The sequence below is a fragment of the Haliotis rubra genome, unplaced genomic scaffold (genome assembly GCF_003918875.1).
Source record: "Haliotis rubra isolate DU_JTF1 unplaced genomic scaffold, ASM391887v1 Scf1, whole genome shotgun sequence".
Lineage (NCBI taxonomy): Eukaryota > Metazoa > Mollusca > Gastropoda > Lepetellida > Haliotidae > Haliotis > Haliotis rubra.
Genome location: NW_025764891.1, coordinates 2,758,720 through 2,785,256, shown reverse-complemented (window position 1 = coordinate 2,785,256; position 26,537 = coordinate 2,758,720). Strand labels below are relative to the sequence as shown.

Below are 26,537 nucleotides of genomic sequence, written 5' to 3'. Positions count from 1 at the left end.
ATCTTTACTTGGGAATACTTGAACCCACATAATCTTGAGGATTGATCGTTTTGTAACAGGCTTGCGGTCTGCTATCGTTGAACTGCTTTGCATTTGATCCCAAGCCCTTTAAACACCCAGCAATAAGTGTTTCTCCGGTACAAGGTGCGTAACTATGGATTAAGAAACAATATTTGGTACGAATTTGTTATTTTCGCATTTGCGTCATACGCGGGAGCTGGTGTATCTACAATGACATTCTAGACAGTAAATGGGTTGGGATTTTACATAAGTGGTGGCTAAATGCTCTGAGCGTTGTCTGGCTATCTGGGGGTCGAGGGCAGGGTTGGGGGGTACATTAACAGCCCCTACACCAGCACAAGGAACCGCGGACCGGTAATGCGTGGGGTCAGTTCAGGGCGAATCATTGATTCCGTTTTGCTGGAGTAGTGATTATGTCACCAACGCCCAACATTACGCATCAACTAAATGTCTGTTTCTTGATGGCAGGATATTAGAAGCATTACTAGGCAGCGGAAACGCGGTGGTGACCTGCGGATCAGACAGGTCACAGAACGTTAATTAAGACTAATATTTAGTCATAACAAAAGAGGTTACACCGCATGCACTCGGCCTTTGTATTCAGACACAGCCACCTGAGTCTCCTTCTTTAAAGGGCATGTCGTAAATCTACATTAAAGGATGGGAGCTATTCCTTATCCCTTCTGGGCTATGACCGTCTTGAGCATCCATATCAACGAGTGTGATCGTCTTAGGAACCGTTCATAATTTATGAATGAACCCATAAAAAATGTATGTACAAAGTAAGTGGCACCCCCTCCACCCGCCCACTTCATGTTATGTACGATCCCCTAGCTCATGTGTAAAAAAATGATGGACCCCCTCCCCGGAACAAAATGGGTGGAAAAAAACAAAACACCACCATCCCCTCCACCCCCCTTAAAATCATCACACACACCTTCCCCCACACCCCCTTTCCATAAATTATGAACGGTCCCTTAACAAAGACTGATTCATTGGTTAAAGCGTCCACTCGTCATGTCAGAGGCCTCCCTGGTTCAAATCCCCATATAGTCTTTGACGCCCATTTCTGGTTTATGCTGATGACCAATTCTAACCCGGATCTTCATGGTCAACGGACTATATAATAACAAACATGGAAACCTATATTTTTTGACATGGCAAGAACACCACAATACCAGTCCGCCTTCTCATACATTATTCTTGTTCCGGTAGGTAAGAGCATGCGCACTGATGCCGACCTTGAAGACCTGTGTTCCTTCCACGACGACCCCTTTCCGCTGGGCGACAGTTACCGGAGTTTCTTCTACAAGAACCTTGTCTGTAAGTGAAGGATACTTGCGACCACAACATATGAAACTGCGTCCAGTTCCACATGACCACAATAATATCGAGATTCAAAGATCTTGGCGGCCATTTGTTATTCAATTTTGATGGTCAAAGACAATTTTTTCAGCTTGGTATCCTATTTTGTCGTGACCAACACCATTTAAATAGGTCAAATAGCCTGGATAACAAATCCTTCTAAAATGCCTCTTGCATGACTTTTATCCACAATCGGTCCTAGTCTGTAACAACATTTTGAATCCCTAAGCTTGCTGCAAGATATCTGATACTTTCTCACTCACTCATAACCATATTTGTTACGTGTCATGGATGCACATCAATTGGTCATATTTCATGTTTCAAAGTTTTGGAGAAACAGCTGGTTTCCATTAATTGGCAAACATTTGAATGGCAGGTATTACCTATATTAGCAGGGCGCGCTTACCTTGTACAAACGCCTGGTGTTATCACTGATTTTCACTGATCCATTTCTAATATTTATTTGCTATCCTTCCCTATATACCGAACGGATTTTGTTTCTGGGCATTGTCAAGTTTAGGTATTCTTTTGCACTCATGTTTTATATTCAGCAGAAAACCTAATGGCAATCCAGAGACATTTTTAACAGTCGCATAACATTAGTTTCAAAGGCAGGACCGGAGCGGTGATCTTATATTTCCATTTTTAACAAGTACTCTTGTTATTGCATTACTGTGCCGGGGGGATTCTGTCTGATATATATAATGTTTAACAGTGTATTTATTCATACCTTTAAATTTAATCCAATATCTGCAGAAAGTCTGCATTTTGATCCCTGAAGTGTCGGAGACAAATGATCTCACCCCCCTTTATTTGACACAGTCACACAACAGTGTATAAGGTTGCATTGACCAAGTGTAAGCCGACATTTGTCTGTAAGTCTGATAATTTCCCTTCAAATTTTGGAGAAAACTGGTTTTTCCTGATTCTGGAATATCAAAACCTACGCAGCAACAACAACCAAATGTAGCCCTACATACCCTAAGTCCCCTGTTAGCACATTTTCAAGCACGACTCATGTTCTCCTGTCATACCATTATGTTGTAAAATAGCCAGTTCCAATAGCCACATTTATTACATACGAGGGCGAAAATATCGGGGTTCATATTTTCATACGACGCCTTAGGGCAAATGACACTTTGTCATGGTGACGTGACGTCATGAACAATGCTGTGACGTCACGTTTCTTCTATGACGTTGCGTTCTACATAGGCGACGGCAGGTAGCTAGCCTATGTTTGAAAGCAGATTTTTCTCAATTTGACGACTTCGGTCATAAACAGAATATTATATTCATGCCCATATCATACTATGTTTACGACACTCGTGCCTAAATATCGGTATATCCCTCGCTCTCGCTCGGGAAATACCAACATGTAGGCGCTCGTGTCGTAAACATAGTATGACATGGGCACTCATATAATATCCTTTATGTATTCATCTGTATACTCTCTCCCTCAGTATCCAAGAAACTGTGGCCATCCTACTGCGGCCTGGACAGCACCATCCCCTTCAACGGCTCCTTCAACGGGGAACACTGTGAGGGTACGGTGTCGGACTGGGATGAGGAGAGCTGCACCACCAAGGGAACGATGTTACTCAGGTCCCACACATGTGGTTCACTCCTGGCACCCATGGGTAAGCCCATTCAAAATACGGGAAACATGGGTAGTTCTACGAGTGAGTGAGTGTGTTGGGTTTAAGTATGTTTACATTTCAGTTATGTCACGGTGGTTCAGCGTGAAAGCTCACACAGGGCTCATGTTTCGACTTGATGAAACTAACTAGGACAGATATGGGGCTAACTTTAAAATAATCAGGGCATTTTTTTATTCGAACTTAGGGACCGTTCAAAACTTATGGCAAGGGGGGCTGGTGATGAGTTTTATGGAGAAGCATGTACAATGTGAAAGACCCCTCCTAAAATTTATGTACAAAATAAGTGACCCCCCTGCATGTCATGTACAAAATCAATGCCCCTCCCCCCTTCCCATAATTTCTAAGCATAATTTTAAACATATTTTTATGTACAAAACTGCTGACCCCCCTAGCTCCCCAGAACAAAATGAGTGACCTACCCTTAAAATCATCATCATCATACACGCACGCACGCACGCACGCACGCACGCACACACACACCAGCCATCACTTATGAACGGTCCCTAACGATCAATGGTTTGGGTTATTCCTATATGATGTATCTGTGTTTCGCCCGTGTCCCCTATATGACTAGGTCTGATTACTGTTTTACTATCCATATGTTTCTGACGTAACGCACTGACTGAAACAGTCCAAGACGTTCTGTTGAAACCTGAAATATACTCACTAATACTGAAGCCAGGGCATGTGGGGTTAATAACACATGCTCTCCATTGTTAGATTCGAACTTAAGATCTATGGTTTCTGGTACCCTAACTGATGGAACTGTGAACGAACTTGGGTTGAAGGATAATTTAGAATATGTTCCGGAAGTTGCTGTTTCACTGTTACATTTCAAAAGGTGTTTTCAAGCAAGGGAATACCGGGGTTAATAACACATATACTCCATTAGAAGTGAATAAATTAAGTGAATTGCTACATTTTGTATTTTGAAGCTGAAATGGATATTGTACATGTCAACTTCTTGTATATGTCTGTGGCGTCTCTTCGTTCATTTCCATTCACTGCGCATGCGTCATATAACAGATTACACGTATTTGTCTTACATGGGTGCCCCATTGTTAGAGCAAACAGCTATAGGTAGTCCCAACCATGGTTTGATTTTTCGCATGAATAAGATTTGTGTTTCATAGTGTCCTTAGAATAATATGGCACAAATAACGAAAAGTATAGACCCCCATTCCATAAGAAAACCCCAGAAGTATGTTTACCCAAACTGTTTTTATCGTGTTTTACATTTTCGGATAATCTTAACGTGTTGTTTTGTTTGTTTCCATTGATTTGACTCTGGCATGAATAGTCAGTTATCCTAAGTCTTAATCTGACTTCGTCAAAATATTTTTTTCCGTTGTATACTAAAACTATTTCCTCGCACCTGTCCCAGTAAGCGTTATTACGTCTTTGTTGTCATGGTGACAGACGTGGTTTTCGCTAAATACATTCAGTTGTGAACCAGTTTATACATTATCTTAAATTTGTTGAAGCTAATATAATGTATTCTACTTTCTATCTAACTTGGCTTATAGTTGGAAGATGTAAACAGACTTGTTGTAAAGCTCGTGTTGAATATGACAGAAAATAGGCAGTAGTTAATTTGGAACGATCACATTGCATACCCATTATCCTGCGCATCTAAACATCTTTCTCTCAAACATCCTCCCCAGATCCCTCCTTCCATCCACGCTACTTCCCTCCCCAATTCTCATGTGTCTAAACCATTCTTTCTATCTTCCACGTCCCTTCCTCTAACGCCTCTTCTTCCATAAGTCCTTTTCTCTCGTCCCTGCTTCCAAATGTCCTGTTCTTTTCACCCCTGTTCCCCCCTTTTTTATAGTCCTCTCCTCTCACCCTTCTTGTTCCCCAATGTCTTCTTCTTTCCATCCCTCCTTTTATATACGTCAATAATATCATCCACCATGTTTCATTTCTTCATCCAATGGCCCTCTTTTCCCACTCTTTATTCTGTACATGTACGTTCTGTTCCCTCAGGTCTCATTCTATCAGCCCTCTTCTCTTACACCCACAAGTCATCCTCTGCCATCCCTCTTTTCCTTTTATCTAATTCCACCTTCCCTAAGTCCTCTCGTATCACCCCCCTCCCTCAGCCTTCTCACTCACTCACCTCAAAATTCTAATTCCTCAATATGTTTTGCTTCACTTGTGTAATTTCTCCTACCCCTGTGTCCCTCCCTTAGTCCCCACCCCCTACTACTCTATCCATCCCTCCCCCTACCCTCACCCCTACTGTATCCATCAGCCCCAACCCCACTGATTCCACGTCACCCCTGGTCTACTCTGTATCCATCCCTCTACTACTCTATCCATCACCCCTCACCCCCTACTACTTTCGTATCCATCACCCCCACCCCTACTACTACTCTATCCATCACCCCCACCCTACTACTACTCTATCCATCAACCCCACCCCTACTACTCTATCCATCACCCCACCCTACTACTCTATCCATCACCCCCACCCTACTACTCTGTCCATCACCCCCACCCTAATTTTACTACCCCATCTCTACTCTCTATCCATCACCCCCATCCCCTACTACTCTATCCATCACCCCAATCCCTACTACTCTATCCACCCATCACCCCCAATCCCCCACCCTACTACTCACTCCACTCTATCCATCACCCCCAACCCTACTACTCTATCCATCACCCCCACTACTCCCTACTACTTTATTCCATCACCCCCACCTCTACTAATTTCTTCCCATCCATCACCCCCACCCTACTACTCTATCCATCACCCCCAACCCTCTACTACTTTACTCTCACTCGATCCCACCCCAATCTCTACTACTTTACTATCCATCACCCCCCACCCTACTACTCTATCCATCACCCCCACCCCTACTACTCTATCCACTACTCTATCCATCACCCCCTCCTACTACTCCCCCCATACCTTACTTACTCTATCCATCCCCTAACCCCTACTACTCTCTATCCATCATCACCCCCAACCCCTACTACTTCTATCCATCACCCCTAACCCCTACTACTCCCTATCCATCACTTCCCCATCCCTACTACTCTATCCATCACCCCCACCCCTACTACTCTATCCATCACCCCCAACCCCTACTACTCTATCCATCACCCCCAACCCCTACTACTCTATCCATCACCCCCCACACTACCCATCCATCAACCCCACTACTATCCCATCACCCCCAACCCCTACTACTCTATCCATCACCCCCACCCTACTACTTCCATCCATCACCCCACCCTACTACTCTATCCCATCACCCCCACCCCTACTACTCTATCCATCACCCCAACCCTACTACTCTATCCATCACCCCTTACCCCTACTACTCTATCCATCACCCCCCCTATCCACTACTACTCCCATCCATCACCCCCAACCCTACTACTCTATCCATCACCCCCACCCCTACTACTCTATCCATCACCCCCACCCCTACTACTCTATCCATCCCCACCCTACTACTCTATCCATCGGCCCCATCCCTACTACTCTATCCATCACCCCCACCCTCTATGACTTTGTCCATCGCTATCCCCACCCCACCCACCTACTACTCTATCCATCACCCCCACCCTATGACTTTGTCCATCGCCCCACCCCTCCCTCATGTCTCTATCCATCTGTCCCCCACCCTATGACTCTGTCCATCGCCCCTACCCCTACTACTCTATCCATCAACCCCCCTATGACTCTGTCCATCCCCCGCCCCCTCTTCTATCCATCAGCCCCCACCCGTGTCTGCGTCAGTGTACGTGTTTTGCCTGCTAATTATCGGTGTAGAGCCACGTGACTGCCTTTCAGAGTTCCAGTGTCTGGCCTACATCCGGGAAGAGGAGACAACTCAACAACAGCTGCTGATCACCAGGAGTATGGACGGCCGGAACGAGTTCAACTGTTGGGTAAGAATTATATTGCATGTGTTTTTGTTGTCTAGCGCCGCTCCGAGTTAGAGTTGGTCTTCAGCAGCCCATGCTTGTCATAAGAAGCGACTGACATGATAGGGTGGTCAGTTCAGACTTGATTGACACATGTCATCGTATCCCAACTGCGTAGATCGATCATTGGATTGTCTTTTCCAGAATCGAGTTTTCACAGACAACCGCCATAAAGCTGGAATATTGCTGGATGTGGCGTTAAACAACAAACAGTCTAGTGATGCGTGTCTGGGCCAGATTATCTAGTGATTGATAACGTGTACAACGCGGAGTAAAAGTATATTCAATCAACCAAGTCAGCTGACCATCGCAGTCTAAGTAAACTTAGGTTCAATATTATTCGTTACACTGCTTTACCGAAGACACGGGTTTGATTCCCCGCATGGGTATACTAGTATGTGTGGAAGCCCATTTCTGGTGCCCCCTGCTGTAATATTGCTGGAGTATTGCTAAAAGCGGCGTAAAACTAAACTCACTCACTTACCCACTCTGGAAGTCGCTAACTATTTCAGACTTTACCCTTGGGAGTCTAGGGTTCACTGAAACATGGATTGACAACCATCTCTTCCACGTTGTATCAGGGTGAACTGTTCTGAAACTGAAGAGAGAAGAGTTTGAAATTTCTTTCAGGGTGGTGTGAAAGTTTGGGATTTGCTCTGTAAATAGAGTCGTTTGTGTTGACAAGAGAGAGATAATTTGTCTCGACTGAAAATGTCAGAAAGCTTCACTTGATCAGTCTACGTGACCTTGCTGACATGAGCTGATTCAATAATGTTTGAACCAAATAACCTATACTGTCTCACACATGAAGTCTCTGTAGGCCTGGCCTGCTTCATCTGCCAGCTGTGTTTATGACCTAACTGGTCCGCGGTTGGCTCAGTGGTCCATGAAGCATACTGTGCAGAGTTGCGTCCCTTGGCTGTGAAAGGATCTGCTTGTCCTCAGTTCAAATCCCAAATTCAAGCCGATTAGAACACGTGTTCTAACAGAAGCATACCGAAGGTGTATAACCTAGCATAGTTGGGATGTTCTTCTGCAAGAGTCTTACACGTGATATATTAGTAAGTGAGTTGGGTTTAAAGCATCTCTGAACAGTATTCGAATACTGTATTCGAGTAATGATATGAGAATCCGCAGACAGAAAGGTTAGAAAGATCTATAAACAGTCCGTCTGCATTTTGGAAAAGTATCCGCCATTTACAAAAAAGAAATACGTCCGGAAATAGCATAACTAAAACTCAATGGTTAAATCATTTCAAAGATGTATATTCAAACGGTGAGATATTAGACTCAACATTCGACGATGAAATTAACACTGTAGATTCCAATAATGACTATTATACAGAAGTAGATCAACTTGTACTAGACAGTCCTATTGCCGAACAGGAAATATTAGAAGCGATAAATCATCTTAAAAATGGGAAGGCTGCTGGACCTGACTTTATCATAATAGAAATGATAAAGTGTTCTAAATTCGAAATTATGCCGTTCCTTACGAAATGTTTCAATAAGCTGTATGAACATGGAATTTTTCCCTGCAGTTGGTCAAGCTCTATAATAAATCCACTTCATAAAAAGGGCGACAGAAACGATCCAGATAATTATCGGGGTATATCATTAATGAGTATCTTGGGGAAAGTATTTACGTTGATATTGAACAATAGACTATCAAACTGGGCGAATATGCGTGATAAGATTCCTGAATCGCAGGCAGGATTTAGAAAGGGATATTCTACCACTGATCATATATTTACTCTGTATGCACTAGTCCAAAAATCGCTATCAAAAAGAAAACATAAGTTGTACATAGCATTTGTAGATTTTAAAAAGGCATTCGACTCAGTCAATCGTTGTAAATTATGGCAGTGTTTACGCAAGTCAGGTTTACGAGGGAAAATGGTTAGCATTCTCAAATCAATGTATTCTAACGTTCGATCTTGTGTGCGTTGCAAAGACGGGGTTACAGATTTTTTCGATTGCCCACTTGGTTTAAGACAAGGTTGCTGCTTAAGTCCACTCCTATTTTCCTTCTTCATTAGTGAATTATATCACGATATCAATTTAGCTGGAAAACATGGAATCCAAATGTACCCAGATCTTGTAGAAGTCCTAATGCTCCTTTTTGCTGACGACGTTATTTTAGTTTCGGATACTGTGGTCGGTTTACAAAATCAATTAAATATCTTAGAAAGTTATACTAAAGAATGGAAGTTAACAGTAAATTTAAGCAAAACAGAAATTGTGATATTTAGGAGGGGGCGGTCCCGTGGCCACAAACGAACGCTGGTTTTGATGGTCAGTTGATTAATGTATCCGATCAATATTCTTACTTAGGGTTTTTGTTTTCAAACAGAATGAACTTGAATAAATGTGCACATAACTTAACTTTACGTGGAAAAAGGGCTTTAATACAAGTTTTATCGGTTTTATACAAAGTTGGAACTATGTCACCCAATGTGTTTTTTAAGATATTTAATTCTCAGATTCAACCCATTTTATTATATGGATCTGAAATATGGGGTTTTCAGCGTTTTGATTGTATTGAGAGAGTGCATCTTTTAGCCTGTAAAAGTACCTCAATGTAAGCTCAAAGACACCTAACTGCATGGTATATGGCGAATGTGGCAGATTTCCTTTGTATATCAATTCTCACATAAGATGTTTAAAATATTGGTTTAAGGTTCTAAATATGCACGAACAACGTCTGCCAAAATTAGCTTACAATATGCTTTTAAATCTGGATAATTTGGGAAAACACACTTGGGTAACTGATATCAGAAATTTATTATTTTCTCACGGTTTCGGTTTCGTATGGTTGAGCCAAACAATTGGCGATGTGAACTGGTTTATTAATGAATTTCGTGTTAGATCAATAGATATGTTCAATCAAGAATGGAATTCCACCCTAGACTCAAGCTCAAGATATGAATATTACAGGACCTTTAAAACGTTACTCCAGCCAGAAAAATACTTATCAATAATTACAACATATAGTTTAAGAACAATGTTCGTAAAATATCGTTTAGGTTTGTTATCTTTAATGATCAATGAGGGTAGAAAAACCTCTGTCCAGAAAGAACGTCGATATTGTCCTTTATGTAACCTTGGAATAGAAAATGAAATTCATTTTACCCTGATATGTCCTTGTTATCACGAATTAAGACAGAAATATATACCGCACCATCTTCTTGCAAAGCAGCCCCATTATGCATATATATCTTTGTTACAAACCAATAATGAAAATATTCTTGCTCAATTGTCCTTATATATAAAATATGCTTTAGCTAAATGAGATCTTCTTATAAAGCGAATTGTATACCCTTAAATATATATGTAAATATCCAGAATATTCCTTTATCACTGTAACTCTCATGTATATGGGCCGGAGGCCTTTCATACAATAAACATCTTTTGACTTTGACTTTGACAGTATTCGACTCACGGCGTGTCAGCTAGATGTGGGTTGAAAGCCCGAAGAGATGCAGGTCTCTGACCGTTACTACTTGCGTGAAACCCACGACCACGGTATGGTTCTGATCATCTATAGACCAGGATTCGAACCGTAAATCATAGATAATTGCATGGTTTTAGACGAGTGGGTCACCCGTGTCCCCAATATAATAGTAATCTCAATGGAGTCCAACCCATCAACTTTAATACCTAATACCACGAGTATGTCTTTCCTGCTGTTTAATGTATGGCTAGGGGCGGTGGGGTAGCCAAGAGGTTAAAGCGTTCGCTCGTCACGCCGAAGGCCCGGGTTCGATTCCCCACATGGGTGCAATGTGTAAAACCCATTTCCGGTGTCCCCCGCCGTGATATTGCTGGAATGTTGCTAAAAGCGGCGTAAAACCCAACTCACCCTCTCACTGTTGTAAGACTTGACGCACCTGCTCATAGTAGGAACAACCAGTCCCAAATACAGCTTTGTGACATTTGAAGTTACGCTAAACACTTGTCATGTCGAAGCTTAAAACAGAGGGACCCGACAAACGTGTCTAACCATTAATAACAGTGTCAACATGGCTGCCACGGCAATCTCATTGAGATTGTTAAGAAGTCGTTAGTTTACAGCTCGTGTGAACTCATCTGTTTTATGGTGATGTTGCCTTGTTGTTTTTTCTTTATCATTCTGACTTTCACCTCAAATTGTCAAAGAATTTTCTGACACCTCACCCAGGTCGCCGAGAACCATTTTGCTGTGTTCACGGCGGCACGTGACATCTGAGATGTGAGATATTTTCATCAGCTGATGTATCGTCGTCTAATGTACCTAAAATAATCATTAAACACTCGAGTTCGGAGACCCTATTGTATCTGTATCGTGCAAGACACAAGGCTTTGTTCAACCTGACATGTTTTTCACTCTGGTCTACAAAGCGTCCTATATTATAAAGGACAAAGTGTTCTAAAAGTACCGACAAAGCCTGTTCATGCTTCTGTCCAACTTGTACTTTCCCCCTAAAATACTGTCTTCATTATCTTGGGAAGTCGCTTCACTTTGACATCTACCAATACAGTTAATTATGCAAAGCCGAAAATGGTAAAAGGTCGGATTCCGCAATTGTGGAATTGGCCTTGGCACCAGTCAAAGACAGAGCTGTGAGTGAATCCAACGGCAGTATTGGCCGCAGACTATGAGAAGCTCTGAGATGCATGTGGCCATTCTCGTCCGAATTATGAAGACAATCAGCTTTGACCTTTACCTGCTGTCTTCAGCCACTGATCTAGCCAGCAGGCGGGAAGAGACTGGGATCAATCTAAATTAGAGTAATTAGTCACCTAATTAGTCACTTAGAGCGACGCGAGACGATGAGACAGGTGTTAGATGTTGAGGTGAGAAGCTCCCTCTGTCAGGCTCGGACTGCGGCAGTATCACTCACCTGGGTTGTGCTCCGGCTGAGGTGAAAGTAGTGCAGCAAGAGGATGGATTGACAGCAAGTGTGCCCGGGGATGGCGACACCTCGACCTCATAGATCCCTGTTTATGTTTTGGTGTAAAAAATCATGGTCGGACGATAACGACGACGATAAAGAATACGAGTGTCCATGTGTGGTGACGATTTACTTTTTTAATGAGTGTTTAACATAAATATTCTGATCAGAGCTGTAAATAATTTCCTGTAGTTTTGAAGGCGCTTTATTCCATTTTTAACCAAAGTGTTGTATACACAATGCCATTTTAGAAAGGGGTCAAATGTAACATGTGTTATATTTGGGATTACACTTTCTTAGTAAAGTACAGATTCTAGTACTTTTGTTGGGTTGAGTCCCATCCGGGATTCAAACCCACACCCTCAGAGTCAGGCGCCTAATCGCCAGCACACAAAGTCATCCGCCTAACCCGCTCAGCCACCGCGACCTCCACAAAAATGGAAGTCGGACAACTGGTAGTCTAGACTGCAGACTTTTCCTAAAATGACATTGTGTAATCATAGCTTTCGACCGTGGGAGCCGTGCCAATTTAAACTTATCAGAGGGGTACACAAAGTCCGCAGTCTAGACTACCAGTTGTCCGACTTCCGTTTTTGTGGAGGTCGCGGCGGCTGACTTTGTGTGCTGGCGATTAGGTGCCTGACTCTGAGGATGTTGGTTCGAATCAAACGTACTAGAATCTGTACTTTATTAAGAAAGTGTAATCCCAAATATAACATATGTTACAAAGTGTTGTTATTAGTTTCAGAGGGTATGCGACCGTCATTTCAACGCTTTAAATCAAGGCATCTGTTGGGACATCACACGTTTGATTGATAAAATGAGAATCGAGTATTTTCCGTCATGATGAAATTCTCGTTATGCAGAAATCACAAGAACGTTACTCTAAGTGATAGTAAGGTAATGTCGGCCTTGTTGTGAGATATAAGCGACTGCAATGAGAGGTCGATGGTTATCTCTAAAATGGCAAGTGACAACGAGAAGTGGCTTAACACCTTGAACCAAAATTAGGAATTGATCACTTGACACAACCAAGTCTACTTAACATGACGATGTAAACCAATATCCAATATCCATGATCTATCTGTCTTGACACAACTATGTTAACAGTGATCACAAACATCACGCCAAGTGATGAAGATGTTTTCCTTGCTATAGGAGACTCTCCGTTAACGCTTTATACACAATCCTCCAAGACCTAGATACATTCATGAATAATTTTACCTACTGTCCGACCGATCCAAATATAGAAATTTCTGTGTTCACATAGACTAAAGGACCTCGAGTACAGCTTATTCTCACCGTATACATGAATGGGAATATACTTGTCTGAGATACGCAGTCTCGTTATTTCTCCCGAGATGGAATTCATGTTTATCATATAGATAAACCCTTGTACTATCAACAGTGGAACTACGGGACAACCATTGGTTGATTGTCAGTAGATGCTGTTTCGGAAAGCCAAATCATATCCTTTATTCTACACTTAGATAATTATATTATAGCAGTGAATATGACAAGATCATGTAACCACACTGAATAAGAGTGAGTGAGTGAGTTTAGTATTAGGCCGCACTCAGCTATATTCCATCTATATGGCGCTGGTCTGTAAATAATCGAGTCTGGACCAGACAGTCCACTGATCAACAGCATGAGCATCGATCTACGCAACTGGGATACGATGACATGTGTCAACCAAGTCAGCGAGCCTGACCACACGATCCCGTTAGTCGCCTCTTACGACGATACTGAAGATCAGTTCTAAACGGGTCACACTGAATAAAACTAAAGCAAAATATTTCACAGATAAAAGGTCATATTCGTGACTAGCGAAAGCTTTACCTACTGCGCTACCCTATCGCACCGTATTTTTGTGCGTAAGACCGGTTCATTAAGATGGGGTGTACATAAGTCCAATGCGTTAAGTATTATTGTGCGTAAGAGGGGTTCATTGAGTGTTATTGCGAGTATTATTGTGAGTACGGACAGTGTATTAAGTACCATTGTCCATATCTATAAGCAGTTAATTAAATATTATTATGTACTACATCCAATAAGACTAGGCTAAAAGCACACACCAGCTAAAATCCTGTCAAAGGAATAACGTAGGTTTTTCTGCAACACTAACTCCTTTAACCCGTAATTGTGACCTGTTTATATCCACATGTACATAAAATGCGGCTTCAACATAACTAATCATCATTTGTAATGAAGAAATGCATGTTAATTGAGGCAAGCAATGTCTACTTACAAATTCAAAACAACTCTAGAGAATATTGTCTCTCGATTATCTGCCAAAACAGATTCCATTACGCCTACGGGGCGAAAATAATAATGACAATTCCCTAAATGGATCACTGGAAGAATAATGCGTCCCTATAACGACACTACAGATATTGGTGCTGTTTCAACGGGTGATTTATTCCTGATAGAAATGTCATCCGCGCCACTACCTATAGAATTAACAACCACTTATCATTGATCGATTGAGCCAATTATGATCGACTAATGATCGTTCCTACTTGGCATTGTTGTCACCTCGGCTAATATTAAATGGCCTCATAAACAATGGACACGTTCATAGTATAAACCATTCTGTTCAATTTAAACAAAATCGATCAGGGATGACAAGCTATCGATCAAATCGATTAATCGGAGCACCACTACAGAGTAGATACACACTGCCTGCCAAAGAAAGTATACCCTATTATTCGATTGCTGAAAATATAACCAACAAGAAATGGTTTATACGATGGTGATGTATGTGATAATGGAATTACAGTTTGTTTTGAAATTTACGTTTGCAGTGTTAAGGCGACGTCTTTCAGTCTATTAACGTACTAACGAACTCAGTAAAGAAATCAGCTGTGTATTTTCTTTGAATTACTTTATATTAAGTTACTCTTCCGTTTCATCATAATGGGAAGTAGGTAGCCTAGTGGTTAAAGCGTTCGCTCGTAGCGCCGAAGACCCGGGTTCGATTCCCCACATGGGTGCAATGTGTGAAGCCCTTTTTTATGTCCCCCCGCCATGGTATTGCTGGGATATTGCGAAAAGCGGCGTAAAACCATGCTCACGCACTCACCCACTCACTCACTCTTCCGCTTCATCTCCAACACAGGCAGACCCGTGAAGATCGGGGGTAGAATAGGTCTTCAGCAACCCATGCTTGCCACAAAAGGCGAATATGCTTGTCGTAAGAGGCGACTAACGGGATCGGGTGGTCAGGCTTGCTGACGTGGTTGACAATGTCATGTCATCGGTTCCCAGTTGCGCAGATGGATGCTCATGCTGTTGATCACTGGATTGTCTGGTCCAGACTCGATTATTTACAGACCGCCACCATATAGCTGGAATATTGCTGAGTGTGGCGTAAAACCAAACTCACTCACTCACTCATCCCCCAACACAGACTCGTGAACATTGTGACGTAAATGTTTTGAACAGAAACAAAATATACTTCATGAGATAGTTAGAATGTTAAAAAGGAGTGGACATTTAGTTTGACGGATGTATTTATGTACAGTTTGTATTAGTATTACTATTAGTATTACTTATCCTGAATGTTAAAATACAAAGAACGAACGGTGATATTAGTTGCACGCCATGTTCAAACTAAATAGTGAGTGAGTTTAGCTTTACGCCGCACTCAGCAATATTCCAGCTATATGGCGGCGGTCTGTAAATAATCGAATCTAGATCACACAATCCAGTGATCAACACCATGAGCATCGGGCTACGCAATTGGGATACGATGACATGTGTCAGCCAAGTCAGCGAGCCTGACCACCTGTCAAACTAGGGAAGGATGTAGGGTAGCCAGGTGGTTAAAGTGTTCACTTGTCAGGCTGTAGACCAGGATTTGATTCATAACATGGGTACAATGTATGGAGTTCTTTTCTTGTGTTAACAAGCAGCGTAAACATCCCACCCATTTACTAACTAGCTGATACCACAGTGTTTAGTGTTACCATCTTCACCACAGTTTCATGACTTCTGTGTCAGATGACACAGTATTTAACATAACCCCGGACAGGTGCCCGCTGGGTACACCAGCTCTAACATTAGAGTAAAACTTTACATAAGAATACGACTTACACGTATCGGTTGTTACACAAACTGTTGTATGTTCTTATCCATCGAAAGGCGTCGTGAATCTTGGTGAGAACGGTTAGTAAATGTGATCATCAAGGAATTGTTAATTATCAAGATGTTAATTAGTGACATTGCTTAAAACTACAATCGATTAATGTTATCATGAACGTCATGTCACACACTTAAGTAGATGGTATCAATCGTTGCAGCATTAACCATTTCGTCCACAGCAAACTATACACAAACTCTGTTTGCCTTAGAAAGCCAACATGTGTTCATTGGCAAGAAATCTGCCGTACAGCAGAAGCTGTAGTGTCTTACAAACTGTTGGCAATGAAATAAAAGCTGTATAACCCTTTCCACCACCATGCAGTTCAGACTGTCATCAGCGTGCGTTTACAAATCACTATCAAATACTGTTGATACCAGATGTTGGTTTGCTGGCCACCAAAATACATTAAGAAACGTTTTAGCTGGAAAATTAGATGTCAGACAAAAGTATATTTACATTTTGTTCGTTGGGAGTAGTGATAACAGCATATAGATTTGACATTCGAGGAAGTAAGACTTGTGTTCTTCCAGATATACACGTGGGTTTTCCCTGTTTGTTGCTTATAATTGGATTAAGGGCCACTCTGACATTTGGTTTGATTTGTTTGTTGTTTAACGCCGCACTCAGCAATATTCCAGCTATATGACGGCAGTCTGTAAATAATCGAGTCAGGATCAGACAATCCAGTGATCAACAGCATGAGCATCGTTCTACGCAATTGGGATACGATTACATGTGTCAGCCAAGTCAGCAAGCCTGACCACCCGATCCCGTTTGTCCCCTCTCACGACAAGTATGGGGTGCTGGAGACCAATTCTAACCCGGGTCTCCACTTGTTCTCACAAGTAAGAGACGTATGCAGTTTAGGGATTACAATTTAATTTAAATATTACAAGAAACAACTTAAGAAATTCATAGTTCTCATACTAATCAGTACAATGTGTGGATTGACTGTGTGTCTACGAATATCACAACCTATGTCTTCCGGAAACTTGTTCAATGTACATGAACCTGAAATCTAAGGGAGACAATTCTTCAACCAATTCAGATTCACTGACAAATCCCCGTTGAAACCAAAGGTAAAATTTCTACTAACACAAAGGAGTCAACGATTTTTATGTGTGTGAAATATTTGAGGTTCAAATGGTCCTAGACTACTAACTGTTCTATACTGATTCGTAATCTATTGTGAATTTTAGTTGATTCTGCATTGAACTGCTTTGGCTAAGCGCCAGTGACAACTCATTACGCATATGAAATCCCAAGACCCTCCCTACATCCATGGAAAGCTAGACGCCCACACACCCAAATCCACCCCCCCCCCACCCGCTTCAATCCCCTGCCCTCTTACCCCGTCTACCAGTGCTCAACGTCTACGACATCGAGTACAGCTACTTCAACTTCTTCGATCAGCAAGTCCTAACATCCAATAGTTTTACTGCTACAAAGAATGGCTTGAAAGCATGATAGCACCGAGCTCACCGGCCACAAATAATCCCCAAACAAGACTTGACCAGAATTTATGACTACGCAAGCTATGACGACATGTGTATGTATGAGACCTGTATGAGATTTTAAAGAGTAGTTTGACGTAAAGGTCTTGCATTTCAGCTTTTAGCTTCACGAAAGACGAAGTTTGAAAGGAGCGTGTTCTGTCTGTTTTCCCGCTGACCTCTTAATTAGAAGAAACTGCATTCCAATTGCATTTCCTCGCTGAAGTTCTTTTCAACAACTTTTACAGAAGAATTTAATTTGTCTAGAATGACAATTTGTCCGATCAGAATCCGTTCGCAGAGGATAGAAGCGGGCTTGTATTAATTTAAAGACCATGTCTGAGGTTTCGAGAGGAACGAGGAGAAATTCCTCCCCTATTCCTACACATGTTGTTGTTATCGATCCAAGATAACGGTTAGTCCCCTTACCACAATGGCATCTTCGTCCATTTTTAATCAACTTCAAACACGTAGAAAGAAGGGAAACTATTGCAGAAATCTATCATTCATGAAAACAGATGGTGACTGAGTGTGTCTTTGTAGAACAATATAATCCGATTGTAACCTACCATGCTCTCATAAGTGGCTATACATCGGTGCAGAAAAACAAAAACCTAGAATTTAAATGTAGTTCAAACATCTCCTTAAAAACAACACGAACAACAGTTTAACGGGCACCTGCTGGATAGTCATGGGTCTGTTTTAGTTTCCACGATGCTGGGTGAACAAGAAATCCGTCAGTCAATTAGGCAATCGATCCTAAACTTCTATACATCTTCGTTTTCAGAGCGGCTCACCTGATTAATTAAATAATGCCAGCAGTTGCCTTATAAGCGAGACATGACCGCTACAATTGAGAATTTAAACCTCTATGATTGCTGCCGAGTTTTGGAAGGCGTTAGGACGGAGAGGTGGAGAAATGAGAAGGCTAATAGCATTAATACCGACCAACGACGATGTTGTTGTAGCTGTGGGTGGCGTCGACCTAGTGGATTCTGTTTATTGTTGCAGTGTGCGTTAAGGCTTCCACGATTGTTAGATAACAGTAATGCCGACATTGGTAAAGAGAATGAGACATCGCTGTTGCTCTTAACAACTGATCAGGCTACCAGGGGTCAATTCTATCCTCGAAACACGGGTTAAATGTTTCAAAGTGTTTATAGATACTCTATAGTGTTTTTAGATACTGATACAGGAGACCAATTAAAACTCCAGCTAAAAATTCAAGATATTTTCTTTTTGTGAAGCTTCATAAACTGTTGATTCGAACATTATTTGTGCTCAATTGCCTGTCTCAAAATGTAAAATGCACATTTCTGTACCATTTCTGTTTCAGGTTTTACGGTATATTAACGGAATATTACTTAGCTATTACTTAATTAAATGAGCTGTTCATATATAATGAGGTAGCCCCGGATAGGTGCTGTAGCTGGGTTGTCTGGACCGTGTAAGGTGATGCTTCTCAAGAACAGGTGTACAAAGATGATGTTTCAGGGTTTTCAGAGATGAATATTTAGTCTAGGGTTATCAGAGATGAATGTTTAGTTCAAGGTTAAAAGAGATGAATATTTAGCCCAGGGTTTTCAGAGATGAATATTTATCAGGGTTATCAGTGAAAAGATGAATGTTTAGTCCAGGGTTAAAAGAGATGAATATTTAGTCTAGGGTTATCAGAGATGAATGTTTAGTCCAGGGTTAAAAGAGATGAATATTTAGTCTAGGGTTATCAGAGATGAATATTTAGTCCAGGGTTAAAAGAGATGAATATTTAGTCTAGGGTTAAAAGAGATGAATATTTAGTCTAGGGTTATCAGAGATGAATGTTTAGTCCAGGGTTAAAAGAGATGAATATTTAGTCTAGGGTTATCAGAGATGAATATTTAGTCTAGGGTTATAAGAGATGAATATTTAGTCCAGGGTTAAAAGAGATGAATATTTAGTCTAGGGTTATCAGAGATGAATATTTAGTCTAGGGTTATCAGAGATGAATATTTAGTCTAGGGTTATCAGAGATGAATGTTTAGTCCAGGGTTAAAAGAGATGAATATTTAGTCTAGGGTTATCAGATTATCAGAGGGTTATATGAATATTTAGTCTAGGGTTATAAGAGATGAATATGATTAGTCTAGGGTTACCAGAGATGAATATTTAGTCTAGGGTAAGGGTTATCAGAGAGTCTAGATAATTAGTCTAGGGTTATCAGAGATGAATATTTAGTCCAGGGTTAAAAGAGATGAATATTTAGCCCAGGATTGTCGGAGATGAATATTTAGTCTAGGGTTATCAGAGATGAATATTTAGTCTAGGGTTACCAGAGATGAATATTTAGTCTAGGGTTATTAGAGATGAATATTTAGTCCAGGGTTAAAAGAGATGAATATTTAGTCTAGGGTTATCAGAGATGAATATTTAGTCCAGGGTTAAAAGAGATGAATATTTAGTCTAGGGTTGTCGGAGATGAATATTTAGTCTAGGGTTATCAGAGATGAATATTTAGTCTAGGATCAATATTTAGTGTATTACCAGAGATGTTTAGCTCATGGTTATCAGAGATGAATATTTAGCCCAGGGTTATCAGAGATGAATATTTAGGCCAGTACAGGGTTATAATAGATGAATATTTAGTCTTTTATTTTTTTAATTGATTGATTGATTCTTGTCTTTTATTTTGGATATGATATAAAGTTCTCTATTTCTCAGATGCATTTTGATGCGTTGCTTGGATCCACGATTTGAGCGTGATTTTCCATTGTTGCACGAAGCCACGTGTAAAATTAATTCATGATGAGGTGTGTCAGTTACAAGCCACGTGTTAAGAATAAAAGGGTCACGTTGACATGAGGAGTTTATGTCTGAAAGGCTGGACCGGTGAGCCTTCTTCTGCAGAGTCATCATTGGTAGACACCATTGATGGAGGGACTGGATTGTAATGGATAGCAGGGTGGAACCTACTTAACCTAATGAACGTATACACATTGATAATACATGTATGTTCGGATAGAACGGAGAGAAATGAATACAAATGGCATTTCAGCCTGTATTTCCATTTTCTCTTTGGAGTTACCATCACCCAACGAGCATGTAGAACGTGTACCTCCCATGAGTGAGTGAGTTGGGTTTAACGCCGCTTTTAGCAATATTCACCGCCCCGTACCTCCCATGAAATATGATTACAGTATCGCGACCTACTGTATGTCAATGGATGTGTGTGTCTGTCGTTTAACATCCAACACAGCAACTTCCAGCTGACGGCGGGGAATCCGAGCTGGTTACCTGGTATTCGTCTTCATCAACTTGTTCTTCCCCCCTCCGATTAGATTTAATGGCGCGGGTCGTGGATTATATCAATCACCGGATTAGTTGATCCCGACTCGGTTATTGTGAGGTGTCATTATATAGCTGATCCCGACTCGGTTATTGTGAGGTGTCATCATATAGCTGATCCCGACTCTCCCGACTCGGTTATTGTGAGGTGTCATCATATAGCTGATCCCGACTCGGTTATTGTGAGGTGTCATCATATAGCTGATCCCGACTCGGTTATTGTGAGGTGTCATCATATAGCTGATCCCGACTCGGTTATTGTGAGGTGTCATCATATAGCTGATCCCGACTCGGTTATTGTGAGGTGTCATCATAGCTGATCCCGACTCGGTTATTGTGAGGTGTCATCATATAGCTGATCCCGACTCGGTTATTGTGAGGTCATCATATAGCTGATCCCATCATAGGTGTCATATATAGCCTGATCCCGACTCGGTTATTGTGAGGTGTCATCACTCGGTCATAGCTGATCCCGACTCGGTTATTGTGAGGTGTCATCATATAGCTGATCCCGACTCGGTTATTGTGAGGTGTCATTGTGATATCATATAGCTGATCCCAACTCGGTTATTGAGGTGTCATCATATAGCTGATCCGACTCGGTTATTGTGAGGTGTCATCATCATATAGCTGATCCCGACTCGGTTATTGTGAGGTGTCATCCCGACATATAGCTGATCCCGACTGATCCCGACTCGGTCGAGGTGTCATCATCATATTGTCATATAGCTGAGGTTATTGTGAGGTGTCATCATAGCTGATCCCGACTCGGTTATTGTGAGGTGTCATCATATAGCTGATCCCGACTCGGTTATGGTTAGCTGATCATATAGCTGATCTCGACTCGGTTATTGTGAGGTGTCATCATATAGCTGATCCCGACTCGGTTATTGTGAGAGGTGTCATCATATAGCTGATCCCGACTCGGTTATTGTGAGGTGTCATCATGAGCTGATCCCGACTCCCGTCATCATGTAGCTGATCCCGACTCGGTTATTGTGAGATCATGTTGTCATCATATAGCTGATCCCGACTCGGTTATTGTGAGGTGTCATCATATAGCTGATCCCGACTCGGTTATTGTGAGGTGTCATCATATAGCTGATCCCGACTCGGTTATTGTGAGGTGTCATCATGTAGCTGATCCCGACTCGGTTATTGTGAGGTGTCATCATATAGCTGATCCCGACTCGGTTATTGTGAGGTGTCATCATATAGCTGATCCCGACTCGGTTATTGTGAGGTGTCATCATATAGCTGATCCCGACTCGGTTATTGTGAGGTGTCATCATATAGCTGATCCCGACTCGGTTATTGTGAGGTGTCATCATGTAGCTGATCCCTCGACTCGGTTATTGTGAGGTGTCATCATATAGCTGATCCCGACTCGGTTATTGTGAGGTGTCATCATATAGCTGATCCCGACTCGGTTATTGTGAGGTGTCATCATGTAGCTGATCCCGACTCGGTTATTGTGAGGTGTCATCATGTAGCTGATCCCGACTCGGTTATTGTGAGGTGTCATCATGTAGCTGATCCCGACTCGGTTATTGTGAGGTGTCATCATCTAGCTGATCCCGACTCGGTTATTGTGAGGTGTCATCATATAGCTGATCCCGACTCGGTTATTGTGAGGTGTCATCATATAGCTGATCCCGACTCGGTTATTGTGAGGTGTCATCATGTAGCTGCAATACTGCTGAGTTAACTAACAAACAAACGTCGGAACGGTTGCTTGTGTTTGGGATGAATATACCCATTCATTCCTCGAACAGCTGATGTCATCATTGTAACGTTTAGGGTGAATGTGTCCATTCTCTTCTCGAACAGCTGATGTCATCTTTTTAATGTAAGGAATTATTATGCCCATTTAGCCTTCAACAGCTGGTGTCATGACTCTCACGTTTGAATATGCCCATTCACATCTCGATCAGCTGGTGTCATTTCCCGAACATTTAGGTTGAATGTGCCCATTCATTTCCCGAACAGCTCACCACGGTGACCACGACGCATTATCTCAAAATATATACTGAGTTAGTTTGTTAAAAAAAAGTATTTCGTATAAACGAGTACGTTCTAAGCGTGGTCGTCAACATATCGAGGAAGGCTCAATTACCAATTTAATTATAAACATGTAATATGTATCAACTTGGTTAATTGCTGCATTTACTCCATCTTGCTTTTTAAACATACATGAAACTACGGGCACATCAGGCCAGTACGATTAATTGTCGCCAGGTGCTACAACACGAAACTTGGGCCATTAATTTAATAGCAACTCTCAAAGAAAAACTAATCGCCCGTGCAATTGTCTTCAGTAAGACCCATGACAGACACGTGACGAATGGCACCACGCGTTCCTGCAGCAGTGTTGCACCAATAGTAATTTAGAGCGTTCGCTGCACATAAAATACCTGCATCAATTACCCTGATCGGAAGTCGCTGACAAGGAGAGAGGGCGCTTTTTGCATGACGAGCAGGTGCGCGTTGGATCAGCCGATAGATGTCGCACGTGGTTGCTTCTGCCAATCACTAGCTCAAGTTCTTTCATGAAATCTCTTCTTCCGCCTTGTGGAGAAATCGGGCTTTTATCGTTAATAATCAGGAGACATTATTACATTGTGTGTTTGGCAAATATTTGGCCATGATTGCTACGAAGTGGAAAATGAGTATTTTGCGTACACATTAACTAATATCCATGGAATTACATGGATAGAGTGTAGAAAGAGAGCCATATGACTGGTCGCCCCGAGTTTGGATTTCTGTTCGTTTATTTAACGCCGCACTCAGCAATATTCCAGCTATATGATGATGGTTTGTAAATAATCGAGTCTGGACCGGACAATCCGGTGCTTAACATCATGCACATTAACTTGGATACGATGGCAAGCTTGGGTTGCCGAAGATCGGTTTTAATAAGGATCTTCACGGGTCTGGACTAAATAAGACTAGTATGCATTAAAACAAAGTTCAGTGCTTACCATTCTGCAAAACTGGGAATGTATATTCCTGCGTTTTGAAAGCCCGAATGGCCATACTTGTCCACATTATGAAACAATATACAAGTATGGTAGTTATATCGGATACTCTGTTTGAGGGATACTTCGTGTAGAGATCTGTATTCAGAAAACAAACGTAGCTGTTATGTACCAACAAATTTGGAAGGACCGTGAACCAGGTGAGGTGAGGTGAAATTGGGTTTAACGTCGTGCTTGAGAATATTTCGCTCACATGACGACGTGCATGCGTGTGTTTGTGTATGTGCGGCTGCTTGTACTAGCCCAGACTTAAGCTGGTTTTATAGTGCTAGCCCACTGAGATACCACGCCGCAGTGAAGCATGAATACCCCACTCAGACACATTATACTGACTCCGAGCCGACCAGTCCTTGTTGAACCCATTTATGCCGAGTGCCAGGCAGGGACCAACAAGTACCATATTTTAACGACTTTTGGTATGACGCGGTCGGGGATCGAACCCGCGACCTTCCGCTCTCCGGGCGGACACTCTAACCACTGTGAACCAGAAGTCCACGCTATCAAATGAATGGTATCTTCATACCTTCCTTCCGCTTCCGCTTTTAGCAATTAGCAATATCCCTGCAATATCACGGCTAGAATTGGGCTTCACACATTGAACCCGTGTGGGGAATCGAATCCGGGTCTTAGACGTGATGAGGGAACGCTTTAACCACCAGGCTACCCCATGGCCCCGTGAGGTCAAGGACTTGCCCTTTATTGTTTGAGAAATGCTATGGTTCCTAGTCGATACACACCTATGTTTACCTATCCGGGTGTATTTGCAGGTGATCACCAACTACGTGTCAGGTGGAAGGTGGCCATGGCGAGCCATGTACCGGATGCCAACAACACAGTGCTCTGTCCTCACAGATGTCGAGATCGACTCCAACATACTTAAACCCAAGGCGGCCCTCTACCTGGAGGATAGTAAGTAGATGTGTGTAGATTAATTCAGGGGAGGTTACTGTCATCGGATATTATGCATTCAGGGGAAGTAACTCTCTAGCTGGAGGACAGTAAGTAGATATTATTAATTCAGGGGAAAGTAACTCTCTAGCTGGAGGACAATAAGATATTATGCATTCAAGGGAAGTAACTCTCTACCTGGAGGACAGTAAGTATACATGTATACATTCATATGAAGTAACTGTCTGGAGGGCCTTAAGTAGATACGTATTATGCATTCAGGGGAGGTAACCCTCGAACTGGAGGACAGTAAGTAGAGATACGTGTACATTCAGTGAATGTCACTTTCTGCCTGGAGTTCAATAAGTATATGCATTCAGGGGAAGTAACTCTCTGGCTGGAGGACAGGAAGTAGATGGATATCAGGCATTCAGGGGACATGTCATTAGGTTCCTTTTTAGATTTTGCCTGTTTTCAGGCTCTTTTCAATATGCTCAGAAATTCCATTGTGTCAGTCAAACAGGGGTTTTAACATTTCCAAGGATGTACTTTTTGTAAGCCCGAACATCTTGAGACCTGTTCCTGAATATCTGTAGGGCATAAAACATACACAATTGTCGTAAAAGTATCCCATTAAGTGAATGCTACTGAAATATAAGTGTTGTTAATGAAGTTGTAATGACGTCCTGTTCTTCCTCCAGGATCCCGGAGCAAGGTGTGCAAACCCGCAGAAATCTCGCCCGTCACCGTGTCTGTGCGCCTGCTGACCAGCGCCATGCCCAATATATACGACATCGACACCCAAGGTAATGGACGGAGCGCAAATACAAACATACCCTACGAGTCACCACGTGAACAGCCCGGAGCACCTAACCTCGGCGGGATGTACAGCAGCGCTGGAAACGTGCGTCTCCCGTCGTTGTTGATGTTGCTGGCATTGATGTCCGTGACAACCAGTTCTCGGTGACGGCAATCACGACTGACTCTTGTATGCAATACTTGCTAGCTGATCTTCACTAAGTGCCAAACTATAGAGCAGGGATAATGCAGATGAAACCGCGACGTTCATTGGCTTGCAATTCAGAGACTGGAATGTGAAATAGAATGATTGGTTTGGTCTTGTGAGGCGAATGAGGTCGTAACAAAGGTTCCCATTGGACATGAGACTTATAACGAACGTCCTGATTGGGTGTTGTTACCAGCACGATTGAATAAACCACCTACGCTGTGTGTTAGATCAAGAACGAAACACAAGCGAACCGACTGCTCGTGGTTTGCATGCGCCGCCAAATTGCGCTGAGTTTGAACAGTAAACGCCATAGACGCCTAAGGGGGTATTTATCAACCGGCCCAGGTCCAGGGTCCCGTTCCTCAGAGCGATCGTAGCGCTACGACTGTCGTAAGTCTATGTTAAAGTATGGGAGTTACGATCACCTTAGCGCTACGATCGCTTTGAGGAACGGGGCCCAGACACGTATTAAGCTACAACCTTGTGAGCTTATACCCATGCAGTATTCTTAGCTTCTTACCAGGATTTTGCGAGTCAAGTCATCGTTGTAATTTAGTACAGTACTGTACCGCTGGTGTAGAAGTCATGAAACCAGACCGTTGTCGCTGTTTGATACTAGTGTTTACATGCTACACCTTCTATACCGATGTATGACTACATGTGTTTATCGTTGTTGTGTTAAATGTTAACGCTGGGACACCAGGTGTTTCAGGAT

General features: G+C 42.2%; 1 protein-coding gene across 1 annotated transcript in view; it reads left to right on the top strand.

Moving 5' to 3' along the window:
- LOC124268948 overlaps positions 1-26,216 on the top strand; it is a 135,165-nt gene extending 108,949 nt beyond the window's left edge. The window contains exons 12-16 of the mRNA XM_046704009.1: positions 1,237-1,344; positions 2,847-3,023; positions 6,856-6,953; positions 24,693-24,834; positions 25,515-26,216. Coding sequence (XP_046559965.1) covers positions 1,237-1,344; positions 2,847-3,023; positions 6,856-6,953; positions 24,693-24,834; positions 25,515-25,780 — 791 coding nt within the window. The 3' untranslated portion in view covers positions 25,781-26,216. The remainder of the gene's footprint in view (positions 1-1,236; positions 1,345-2,846; positions 3,024-6,855; positions 6,954-24,692; positions 24,835-25,514) is intronic.
- Positions 26,217-26,537: the final 321 nt, after the last annotated feature.